At 39.8% G+C, this 12,658-nt stretch overlaps 1 protein-coding gene across 1 annotated transcript in view; it reads right to left on the bottom strand.

Moving 5' to 3' along the window:
- Positions 1–4,265: 4,265 nt before the first annotated feature.
- Positions 4,266–12,658, bottom strand: part of LOC150077424 (toll-like receptor 2 type-1) — a 40,441-nt gene continuing 32,048 nt past the window's right edge. Inside the window, exons 6-9 of the mRNA XM_090385900.1 lie at positions 11,564–11,693; positions 8,258–8,458; positions 4,822–4,874; positions 4,266–4,471 (exon numbers count right to left, since the gene is read on the bottom strand). Of these exons, the coding sequence (XP_090242026.1) occupies positions 4,266–4,471; positions 4,822–4,874; positions 8,258–8,458; positions 11,564–11,693 (590 nt within the window). The remainder of the gene's footprint in view (positions 4,472–4,821; positions 4,875–8,257; positions 8,459–11,563; positions 11,694–12,658) is intronic.

Genomic DNA, 12,658 nt, shown 5'->3' with positions numbered 1-12,658 from the left:
AATGCTGTCCATCCAAAAGTCTTCTCTTGACGTCCAGCCATTTATCATTATTGCAGCTAATGACTTGTCCCAGATAAGTATGACTCCATCTTTTCAATTATTGCTCCTTCAATCATTATATCCCTTTCTGTGGCATACTCGTTCATCATTACTTTTGTTTTAGCGTATTCATTTTTAGTCCAAAATCCTTACTAACTCTGCATAAGTGATTAAGATTTTCCTCTAATTCTTTGGGATCATGGCTTAAGACCACAATGTCATCTGCAAATCGTAAATGGTTTAGGTACTCTCCATTCACACTGAATCCTTTCTGCGACCAGTCTAATCTTCTGAAAGCTTCCTCAAGGGCAGCAGTAAACAACGTCGGAGATATTGTGTTTGCTTGTCGAACTCCTTTCTCAGTTTTAATTTTACTACTGTCTTTGTCTAGTCTAAGGGAGGTAGCGTTCTCATATTTTATTCAAAATCATAATATATGGGGTATCTACGTCTTGTCTTTCCAGTGCCTGAAACATTGCCTTATGCTGTATGGAGTCAAATGCCTTTTCATAATCCACAAATGATAGGCATAATGGTGTTTTATATTCATTTGCTTTCTCCATTAGCTGTGATATTACGTGAAGGTGATCCATAGTTGAGAATCCCCTCCTGAAGCCAGCTTGCTCTTTCGGTTGATTCTCATCAAGTATTCTTTCTAATCTGTTAGTAATGACCCTTGTGAACAACTTGTAGATGTGGGATAACAAGCTAATTGGTCTATAATTTCCAATTTCTGATTTATCTCCTTTCTTATGCAGCAAAACGATGATTGCATTATTCCACTGCTTAGGCCTCACACCTTTTCTAATGCACTTTGTGAAGAGCCTTGCCAGTTTTTGTGTTATGTCTCTTCCTCCAAATTTTAACAATTCTACAGTAACTTCGTCTTCCCCGGGGCTTTCTGATTTTTCATTTTCTTCAACGCATGTTCTACCTCATCAGGAAGGATATCAGGTATGTTGTATGTGTTACTAATTTGCGATCCATCTTCCCCACTGCTGACATCATTCACTCGCTCCTTGTATAACTCTTTATAGTAGTCTTCATCTATTTGAATTATGCCTTCTCTGCTATTTATAAGTACACCATCGCTGTTCTTTAGTTTCAGTGTCATTTGTCTTTCTGTATTACTGCTCATGGCTGTGATTTAAATCCTTTGTTTTCCCTTAATGCTTGTTCTACTTTTCTTGTGTTAAATCTTCTTATGTCCTCTCTGAGTCTCTTTCTAATGGCTTTGCATAACTCGGTATACTCAATTGTCTTCTTGTCAGTGTTTTTCTTGCTCTTCATTTGTTGTCTTCGGTTCATCATGACAAGTGTTTCTTGATTAATTTTTTTTCTTCTTTGGATTTCTTTTTACCTATAGGTTTCTTGGGCTTTATCACTTTCAGAAAGTTGTAATATTCCTCGTCGATATCTTGGTCCTCAGCAGTGTGTTCTTAAGTTCCAGTGCATACTGCTTTTTCTCCTCTCCTGTTATCTCCAAGACCTTTGTATTATTTACTCGAGTCAGTTTTTTCTTTTCTTACATCTATATCAAGTGTGCATCTTACCATTCTGTGATCACTTCCAACATTTATCTTGTTCAGGACATTAACATTATTCACGATCAGTGGCGGATTACCCATTAAGGCAATGAGGCACGTGCCTAGGGGCCCCAGGCTTTGGGGTGCCTCAAGCCAAGAAATTTTCCTATAGTGTTCTAAAATAGATTAATGGTTTCAGTAAACATCATAAACATCTTGATTAATTTAAGCGAAAATCTTGATTAATTTAAGCAAAAAATTCAAAAGTACAAAATTTCATTTATTTGCCACCTAACTTATTTTTTATTCTTTTTTTTTATTATTATTTTTTTGGGGGCCCCCAAATATAATTTGCCTAGGGATCCCAACTATCCTTAATCCGCCACTGTTCACGATATATATATATATATATATATATATATATATATATATTCTGTTGGTGAGGATAAAGTCGATTTCATTAGTTGTTAATCCATTTGGGTTGGGCTTTTCCATGTCCACTTTCTGTTCACCCTTTTCTTGAAAAAAGTGTTTATCACTGACATTCCTTGAGATTCTGCAAATTCCACAAGTCTTTCACCAATTCCAAAATTTCCTATAGTTGCCCTTTCTGCGCAGTTTCGTCTCTTTCCAACCTGAGCATCGAAGTCTCCAATAATGATAGTGTAGTGAGTTTTCTGTTTCTACAAGACTATTTCGTTGTACATTTCTTCAACCTCTTCATCATCATGGCTCGATGTTGGTGCATAAATCATTATAACCTTTAGCTTATACCTATTAGAAATCCTGAGTAGTAGTCTTGACACCCTTGGTGATGTATTTTTGAATTCCAAAATATTGTTTTTTTTTTGTTTTTTTTTATCTTTATGGACCAGAAAGCCAACTTCGGCTTCGTTCCTTTCACTGTTTCCATTGGTGTAAAGCAGATTTCCACTTGATAAACTTATGTGATTTATTTCTTCTTCTAGTTTCAGCCAAACCGATGATATTCCAATTCACATTTTCTAATTCCTTTTCCAGCTCTAATATCCTGTCTTCACCGATGAGCTATCTTACGTTGTAACAGGCCAAGTTCAGTTTCCGTGCATGGCAGCCTGGTCGTACCCAGAGATCCTTAGCACCCTCTGCTTCTACTCTCATCCTCTCGCTGCCGTAAGAGGGGAAGTGAAAGCTGCTGGAGACTGAGGGCCATTTGTTTCGCATTACTGTCATGTGCTGGAGGGTTTGGTCTTTATCTCTTCTCGCTGACCAGGCGTCTTAAAGAGAACCACTGCCACTTAAGTGACGTAACAGGGCTTACCATTGAGAAGGTGTGCATTTTGTTCATTATCGTAGTTTTAATGAGAAGCTTAGTGGATCATGTTAGATTACATTTAGTTGTAGAAAGGAGTGAGTTAATGACTCCGTGGGGAACTGATCGAGTTTGGCCATACCTCATTCCCTGAATTTCATCGAAAATTATGCTTAGAGATCGTCAGGAAATGTTTTTTTTTTTTTTTTTTGATTTGGTAGTTGTTGGCGCATCGGCTTCTGTGACCATATTGCACCTCCCAAAGTTTTTGCAGTACTTTGATCCAAGCCCGAGGCGGAAATCGAACCCGCGACCTTTGGATTGCCGGGCAGGTACTTTACCCACTCGGCTAGCCCGGTCGGCTAATGGAAATGTAAAATACAAACCACTAACATACTGGCATGTAAGAGTCATAAGCGTGTTAAATGTACAGGGTGATCCTAAAGTCAATAAACAATTAAAGAATCGTATGGTAACCAGATTAGCGCAGAAATGCATAGAATTACGTGGGTTTTTTTCCGAAAGAATGTCAAAATTATTTCCAAATATGTCCACCAGGTAGCGCTTGATTTGTAACACCACAAAGCACCTCATTATAGTAAATGTTCAATGTGGGCTTTTGTTGTTGAGCATTGCCTGAAGACGAGTAACGACGTGGATAACATGAAACAGCACTTCTGGGGATATCATTGATACTTGCCGTCGTATAGACTTTTAGCATTGCCAATGACGCTGGGTGATCTCTGTAAACCCGTGACTTCAGGTAGCCCCGTAACCAAAAATCGCAGGGCGTCAGGTCTGGGGCCCTTGGTGGCCATTCATACTGAAAGTGACGGCTTTTCACTCGATTCTCTCCAAATGCTGAGAGTAACAGTTGTTTCACTGGAGAAGCAATATGAGGTGGTGCTCCATCCTATATGATTGTCACAACATCAAAAGCTTGCCTTTCCCCCCAGGCTAGGGATGACGCAGTTCGTAACGGGTCAGCATAACGCTGACCTGTGACAGTGACAGTTTCAAAACCAGAGCCATGATTTCCTGAAAAAAAATTGGCCCTGTAACAAAAGAGATCCAAGTCACACCGCTACTTTTGACTGATGCAATGGAGTTTCCGTGCAAGCTCGAGGGTTTTCCGTCACCCAAATTATGCAATTGTGTGTGATTACAGGACCATTGAGAGTGAAATGGGCTTCATCCGTCCACTAAACATTTGACAGCCAGTTGTCACGTTCTTCAATTCTCTGAAAGAATCATAACGCAAATGCTTCTCGCTTTGCAAAATCGGGACGCCTAAGTTCTTGAAGGTGTTGGATTTTGTACGAATATCAACAGAGGACTACTCTTGGTGCTCTCCACACACTCCCATACTGGACGCCAGTTTGACGTGAAACTTCACGAGAGCTTGCTTCTCAATGTGATGATGATGCCATTAGAGTATCCATGTCTTCTGCAACTGCAGCCGTAGTTGTAGCACATGTTGATGGTCTTCCACTTCGTGGACAATCTTGTAACGAACCAGTTGTCTCAAATTTCTTAATCATCATGTTTAGTTCTGCAACAGTCATTGGTCCTTTACCACGTCGCATACCCTTCCGTTGATGGAAAGATCGCAAAGCTGCAGTTGCAGATTCAGCGTTAAGGTAATAACATTTCACCAACAGTGCTTTGTGCGGTAATCATAACATGATTGCTTGGCGTCTATTCGTTTTCTTTCCCAAACGTTCACTAAACTGCTTAGCTGTTGTTCTTGCAGATATTTGCGCGATGTCATTCATACTACAGGGCCACATGGTGGAGATATTTGGAACTAATTTTGACATTCTTTCGGAAAAAACCCCACGTAATTCTATGCATTTTTGCGCTAATCTCGTTACCATACGTCAAAAATTCACTGATATACCGATTCTTTAATTGTTTACTGACTTTTGGATCATCCTGTATATCTGAAGTGGGGATATTACTAACGCTTTGTCAACAAAAGATGATCAAGACACGGAGAAGTAGCATAAAACGGAATCCTATCATTGAAAAAAAAAAGAGAAAAACCTTATTCAGTATCTAGTAGGGTTATTACCTGTTGCTCGAATTACAGGCATTAAACCAGCTTTGAACATTCTTCATCAGGATATTTGTTAGCTGCTGTATTATGGTCAATAGATAATCCGAACTGCCCTTTCCAACATGTCCCAAACATTCTCAGTTAGATTCAGATCTGGATAATTGTGCTGTTAGGGCAGATGTTGGAAATTTTGGGAATGTTCCTCGAACCATTGAGACAGTTTTTGCACTGTAAATAAGTTGCGTTGTTGTCTTCAAAGAATCCATCGCAATCCGGCTGAAAATGGAGCACTGCAGGATAAAAGTTGGTCTGATACGACAGAAAGACATTCATTGGAAGTAACATGATCTTCTGACGGTATGAGTAGTAGTAACGAACAGAACATACACTGAGTAGACAAAAATCATCGGACACCTACCTAGTAAAGAGGAAGACCCACCTTTCGCCCAGATTAGGGCAGGCAGTCACACGACGAGTCACACTTCACGAAAGGGTTCAACAGGTATTTCCATCCTGTATATCTGTATATCCTGTATATACAGATATACAGGATGATCAAGACACGGAGAAGTAGCATAAAACGGAATCCTATCATTGAAAAAAAAAGAGAAAAACCTTATTCAGTATCTAGTAGGGTTATTACCTGTTGCTCGAATTACAGGCATTAAACCAGCTTTGAACATTCTTCATCAGGATATTTGTTAGCTGCTGTATTATGGTCAATAGATAATCCGAACTGCCCTTTCCAACATGTCCCAAACATTCTCAGTTAGATTCAGATCTGGATAATTGTGCTGTTAGGGCAGATGTTGGAAATTTTGGGAATGTTCCTCGAACCATTGAGACAGTTTTTGCACTGTAAATAAGTTGCGTTGTTGTCTTCAAAGAATCCATCGCAATCCGGCTGAAAATGGAGCACTGCAGGATAAAAGTTGGTCTGATACGACAGAAAGACATTCATTGGAAGTAACATGATCTTCTGACGGTATGAGTAGTAGTAACGAACAGAACATACACTGAGTAGACAAAAATCATCGGACACCTACCTAGTAAAGAGGAAGACCCACCTTTCGCCCAGATTAGGGCAGGCAGTCACACGACGAGTCACACTTCACGAAAGGGTTCAACAGGTATTTCCATTCATGCTTGCTGCACCTTTATCCATAATTCCGTCGCATTCCTGGGTGGAGAATCCAAAGCTCGAACAGACCTTTCCACAGCATCCCAAAGATGCTCCACAGGGTTCACGTCCGGTGAACTGGGAGGTAAAATATGCGGAATGCTCTTCGAACCATGTTCTAGACACCACGGCTTTGTGGGGACGCGCATTGTCCTGCCGGAAGGGTTCATTTCCTTGTGGGTGCACGATGTCCATGAAGGGATGCAAGGATGAACACGTAACCTGTACAGTTCAGAGATGCCTCTAGACGTACCAGAGGTCCCAACGTGTGCCAGTTGAACGTGTCCAGACAATTACCGACTGTCCACCTGCTTGAACAGTTCCTTGTTGACATGAGGAGTGCATAGCTTCGTGCGGTTTCCGCCAAATACTCACTCTCCGGTCCGCTCGAAAGAATTGAAAACGGGACTCATCGGACCGGTAGACCCGTCTCTAATCATCCCAGGTTCAGTGCCGATGTTCTTTCGCCCAATAGAGGCGTAGAGTCCTGTGTCGTGGTGTGAGCAATGGGACTCTAGTGGGTCGGCGGCACCCATAACCAATTGCGGCTAATGATCTCCTGATGGTCTTGGTGGAGACATTTCTGGCACCTCCCCCGTTGAAGGCGGCTGTGATTTGTTCACCTTCGCTCTCCGGTTAGTTGAAACAATGCGAGACAGACGTCGACGGCTACGTTCATCCACCACGTTTCTCCGCCCACAGCGCTGTCCATGATGACATGTTATTCCGGAAATGGCGTATTCCCGATACACTCTTGATACTGTCGAATGGGGACAGTGCAGGTTTTGTACCACTTCCGCGATAAAGTGACCACATGTTTGGGCAACCCTCTTTCAAATCCTCAACCCTCTTTCAAAGTCGGTTTAACTCACGACGTTTATCCATACTGGCAGCGAATTACCGTCCACGTGAATACAGTGTACATATATACCTGCCAAACGGTGGGTTCGTCCAAGCGGGAGGGGCAACAGCGTCGTGTTGCCCAGGAACCAGGTATCCCATAAATTGTCCTTTTAGTGTACTACATACCAAGATACCACTTTCAGCTGCTTGAGTGGTAGACACGAGGCTACCTGGCTTCTTGAGGTTTACGATACATTTTAACCCTACTATTGGTGCAAGAAAAGCGTAAATCAAAACTCGTCAGACCACATGAACTTTTTCTACTGTTTCACAGTGTAGCCTTGGCGTTTGCAGCGCCGCTCCAGTCGAATCTTTCGATTTTTTACCGAAAGAAGTAGTTTTCGTATAGGCAGCCACTACAAAATCGCAGATTCTTCAAGTTCCGCAGCATAGTTCAATTGTAAATGGGTCTTTGTTTGGCTAAATTGAATTTTTTCAGTCGTTTGCTGCACACTTGACCTTCTATTCTGACCCACCATTAGTTTTAAATTCCTGAACTCACGTTTTCGGAGTATGACTACCTGCCGCATTTCTTCCTTTTGGAGCTGCATTCTCGTTTCTCTCACTCGTTCTATGTTTTAGGGATTGTTTTTTTTTTTTTTTTTTTTTTTTTTTTCAACACATCAGTAATTTCCTTTGTTTTCTCAGTTGTGGTTCCTGCTAAACGTGCTCCAACAATAACACCTTTCTGAAAATCGGGGAGATCGCCTATCTTTCTCATGACATACTGAACAAAAAGCTCCAGGAAAGTTTCAGCTGAGCGCAGTATTTATCTGGTAACAAGGAACTGGTGGTTGGGTGGTGTGACAACTCACATTTGCATACCGTACGTTTAATTATCTGTTGACGCCAACTGTATAAAAGGTTTCTGAATTTTTGCATAGTGAACGTGTAACCAGGTGAGTACATTTAGAGCCGACCGGGCTAGCCGAGTGGGTAAAGTACCTGCCCGGTAACCCAAAGGTCGCGGGTTCGATTCTCGCCTCGGGCTTGGATCAAAGTACTGCAAAAACCTTGGGAGGTGCAATATGGCCACAGAAGCCGATGCGCGGCAACAACTACCAAATCAAAAAAAAAAGAGTACATTTAGTATATATAAAGGTATTTTTTGCAATTGTGTCTCTTTTAATAAAATTTCGTAAAAATTCAGTAGTTTTAAAACTAAACGGAAGTCCTTATTACATTAGAGGAAATTTATTCACAACCAAGCTTCCTGTTCCCTTCGAAATGATCCAGTTGCTTTTTTAGGGAGCGCATACCTCAACTTTTCCCAAAAGAACTTCTCTCCCCATTCAAGAAAAGTGGTAGTCTGAAGGTAGGCTCTGATGTCTTCATCTAGTTCGTTGTTAGAAGGTAGATCTCCCATTTTGATCATAATAATGCGACTGACTTTGTCATTGAGAAACTGACTGTGTGCAATCCGAAACTCTATCATACACCACTCGCTCTGTAAAAAGTTCCTATAGAAAAGAATAAAAACAAAACACAGATAAAAGCAGTAATTCACATGTCCGAGGGACAGACATTTCATTTAATTATCTTAATGACACATTAAATTTTAATTTAAGACAAAAGCACTTTGTTTTACAGTGGATGATTTCCGATAAATATTTAACTTTTTAATTTTTAAGGAAATTTAGATGAATAAAATTTCAAAATTTGAATTTATTAATGAGCGTATGTTCATGATCAACAATATCAATGTTTGAAATAGTTTGAGGAACTCGACTGCATAGATTCAAGCTTTTGCTGCGGCCTTCGATTTGTTTATACAGGTTCTTTGAGAGAAAGCATCTCCCTTCTTTCAAAAATATTCTCCCTTCAAACAAACCCTCTTTAAAGCTTAAGAGTGCCACAGTCAAGTGATATAACAAAAGTATTATACTGGGTGTTTTTAAAGTTGCCTAACCCATGTAATTGCCAATATCCCCTGTGAAACCGACGCCTCCGTAGCCAGGTGGGAAGGTGGCAGTGCGTAGCACACGCTTCTCGATTAGACCGGGGTTCGAGCCCGTCACCACCAAATACGGAGGATACGGAAAGGTCAGGGAATGACCACCGCATATCCCGGAGCAATATGGCCTTAGTTGCTAATGCTCCTAAAAACCAAAAACAACAATAAACAAAAACGCTGTGAAACTCGCAGAAACAACATATAATTTGGTTTACCAGTAGTTCTGCCATATCAAATCAATGATGCATTATAAAAGATGTTGGAAGTGTTTCCATTCTGTGCTCAAACTGTACATCATATTCATCAACGACCTGGAGCACCAGGTCCACGACAATATTGACATTTAACGTCTCTAAATATGATAGCATTCTTCCAAAAGCCAATCGACAGTCACTGTTCACAAATTCTCATACTGTTTAAGATATTCTTACCGGAAAAAAAACAAAAACAAAAACAGGATAAGTAAGGCTTGACGATCATGCTATCTTCAAAGGCAATGTTTTGTTTAACAATATGGCCAAGTTAATCGGTCTCAGGCGAGGGTTACATTTTCTTTTTTGTTTTTCCCCCTAGGCACTCTGGTTTCTCCTCTAGGAATGTTTTCATTCTGTGCTCAACTAAGTCTCCAGCAAACAGCAAAAACGACCGAAGAATACAAAAAATGCAGATGATATACTGATGCTTCATGATTTTACTTGCTTTGGCCCTTAATGCACCCAACTGTGCGGATGACTTTGCATGCACACTAAATGTTCTTGTAATCTGTCTAACCAGTTAATAGAATTCCCGTCTTTCCATACCGAGTGGAAAAGATCTGAGTTTGAACACCGTTAATGAAGGGGAATTTTTATGGGCCTTTTTCACAACGTGCTGAATTAGTCGGTCTCTGCAGAGGGCAGCATGGTTTTTTCCTCCGGAAAACTCGAACACTGAATACACGTAATTTTCAGACATATTATATTTAGTGCAATAGGGCCTAGGTTGCTGATGCGCTTAAAAACACAACAACAACAACGAACTGTCATCTGTCGTTAAGCTTCCGATGTATACAAGTCAATCAAATTATATGTCGCATCCGGAAGTATAACCGAAGATGAATGCAATTATGGGTTCAGGGACTTTAAAAACATCCTGTATAAATACCCTAGTTGGAGTTCTGCAGATTATGATTGTCTATGGTCAGTTTGACTGTTTTGGGAATGAAAACACCAAATATCTGTGAGAAGAATATCGAGTTTTCATTTAGTCTCGTACAGATGGAACGGTTCTGTTTGTTTGTTTGTTATTTGGTTTTTAGGAGCATTGGCAACTAAGGCCATATTGCTCCGGGATATGCGGTGATCATTCCCTGACCTTTCCGCATCCTCCGTATTTGGTGGTGACGGGCTCGAACCCCGGTATAATCAAGAAGCGTGTGCTATGTAGTGCTGCTCCTTCCCACCTGGCTACGGAGGCGCCTGTAACGGTTCTCTTGCACATTTTGCGGAATGACAGAAACTGTTACAATGCTAACTACGAACTGGTATATGTTGCTTTTTGCAGAAGGAGAAAATCTGATTAGATATGGTCTGTAGTCTGTAAATGGGCACCTTTATAGTCCGCTTAATTTGCATGTTGTGGAGCCTTAAAATGTTTTAAATTTTGGTTTATCATTTCAAATTACATCAGGCTCAAATCTCATGTAAAATTTTTTGCAGTCATTTAAAAAGACAAAAAAAAAAATAAATAAATAAAATAAATAAAAACATGATAGTAATCATGTTATTAAAATTATGGATACCATGTAGTTGAAAACAATATTTCCTTAATTTTTATATATTTTATTCAGATATTTGAACGTTCAATTAAAATTGAATGTTGAAACAGCATGGCATTGGTGGTTACTGTAAACCTCTGGCTAGAAGAGCGGTTAGAGGTTAGACAACTAAACATTCATTGCTGTTCATAGACTAAATTTCATGGGTAAAGTCCCACTTTATTACTATAGTTTTGATATGTATGTAAATGAAGGCAGCGCAGTATTTCACGTGTTGGCAGTGGTGCACAGCAGTTAGAGAAAGAGATCCAAGGTCCAAAGAGGACTTTGGTTGGCTGTAGCTGGAGGGCATGGAAGGAATTTCTTCGGTCATAGTTTCCCTATTTTTGTTCATCCATTCCAGCTTTCTTTCATTACCATTAAGCACGAAGCATTTTTGACCTATGAACTCTTAGATATAACTATAAAAGTGCAATAATTATTTTATTATCGAAAAAGACCACTAAATTCAACTGTATATGTTTAGTTCATTATTTCCTAAATTTCAAAGCCCTCGGATAGCACAATTGATAGAACCGCCGACCTCCAAACAACGGGTGGAAAATAAGAGAACAATTTCTGTGGTCCTTTTCCAACGTGGCTGAGTTAGATGGTTTCAGGCAAGGATAGCTTGGTTTCATCTCCTGGAACCGCGGGTTTTGAGTCCAGAAAACAGCTCGACCACAGAACACACGCAATTTACAGACATAATATATACGGTGCAATGTGGCCTAGATCGCTGGTGAGCCTAAAACCCTGTAACAAATAAGCCTGAATTTTAGCTTAAACAAATTTGCAATAAAAAAAAATATTTACCTAGAGAGCAAGACGACTGTCCTCTTACTGTTCTTAACAGCAATGTTGATGTTGTCGTGGATATATTCACCTGGTAGAAAATGGCGATAATGCAAGCAGAGGGAGTATTTTGGCTGCTGGCTCTCCAGTACTAAATAATATATAATAAAATAATATAATGTCCCGACAGTTATTGCAAATCCATGAAATACTGTTCATTTCATGATTTTTACAATTATTCAGTTTAATTAATCGTGGTAGTTAATTCATAATGGTATTTATTGAAATTTTTTTTATTGAAGTCCACCTACTCTCCATCATATATTAGGTCACCTACCGCTAAATGGTTAACTGCAGAGAATTTAGCAACACGTAAAAGAGACGTACACTCATTGACAGGCATGGAACATAATTGGACAGGAAATGGACTCAGTCTCATTAAGTTGTTCCACAGCAGAAAGACCCATTCTCCTGACAGCCAAAAGAGCGGAATACCTAAATCAACTGCTGGAAACAATGTCATATGCTAACGAAGAGAGACAGAAATCCGAAAGTAGTTATACCACCATTAGGTGACCTGCCTGGCTTGGAAGGAATGAATGATTGAAACGTTCTTTCATTTTAAAGATTACATTAAGGTTACCCATTTTACGTGCTGTACTATTTATTTATTTATTTTTTTCTTGTTTGCTGAGTGTCTGTGGTTGGGATTGTTTGTTGTTCTCTATGATGGTGTCAGATGTTATAACACTATCAGGGGTGTGGGAATGCGTTTTTCTTCCGTCCCCTCTCTCTTAGTTTAACGTCTAAATCTAACTATGGCGCTTTTTTATAGAGCGTACTCTGTTTTTTTCAATAATTTGGGATTGCTGAAATAGTGAAATTATAGATAATATAGTAAATGAAGTAGAAATTGAAAGGATAAAAGGGCCGATCCTTTCTAAATCGTAAATATGAGGTTTAAGGCGTTGAAACGAGAGATGTATGAAAACAAGGGTTTGATCTCAATGAAATGAATCGTCTTCGGTTAGTGGAAAATTTTAAGAAATTTATCTGCTAGAAATGCTGCATAAGTATTTAGTTCAAGAACTTAGCAGATATGTGAAAGTAAGCACA

This window comes from Mastigoproctus giganteus, chromosome 12 (genome assembly GCF_048544385.1).
Source record: "Mastigoproctus giganteus isolate SK-2022 chromosome 12, ASM4854438v1, whole genome shotgun sequence".
NCBI lineage: Eukaryota > Metazoa > Arthropoda > Arachnida > Uropygi > Thelyphonidae > Mastigoproctus > Mastigoproctus giganteus.
Note: the sequence above shows the minus strand (reverse complement) of the source record. Positions and strands in the feature narration are given on the sequence as shown.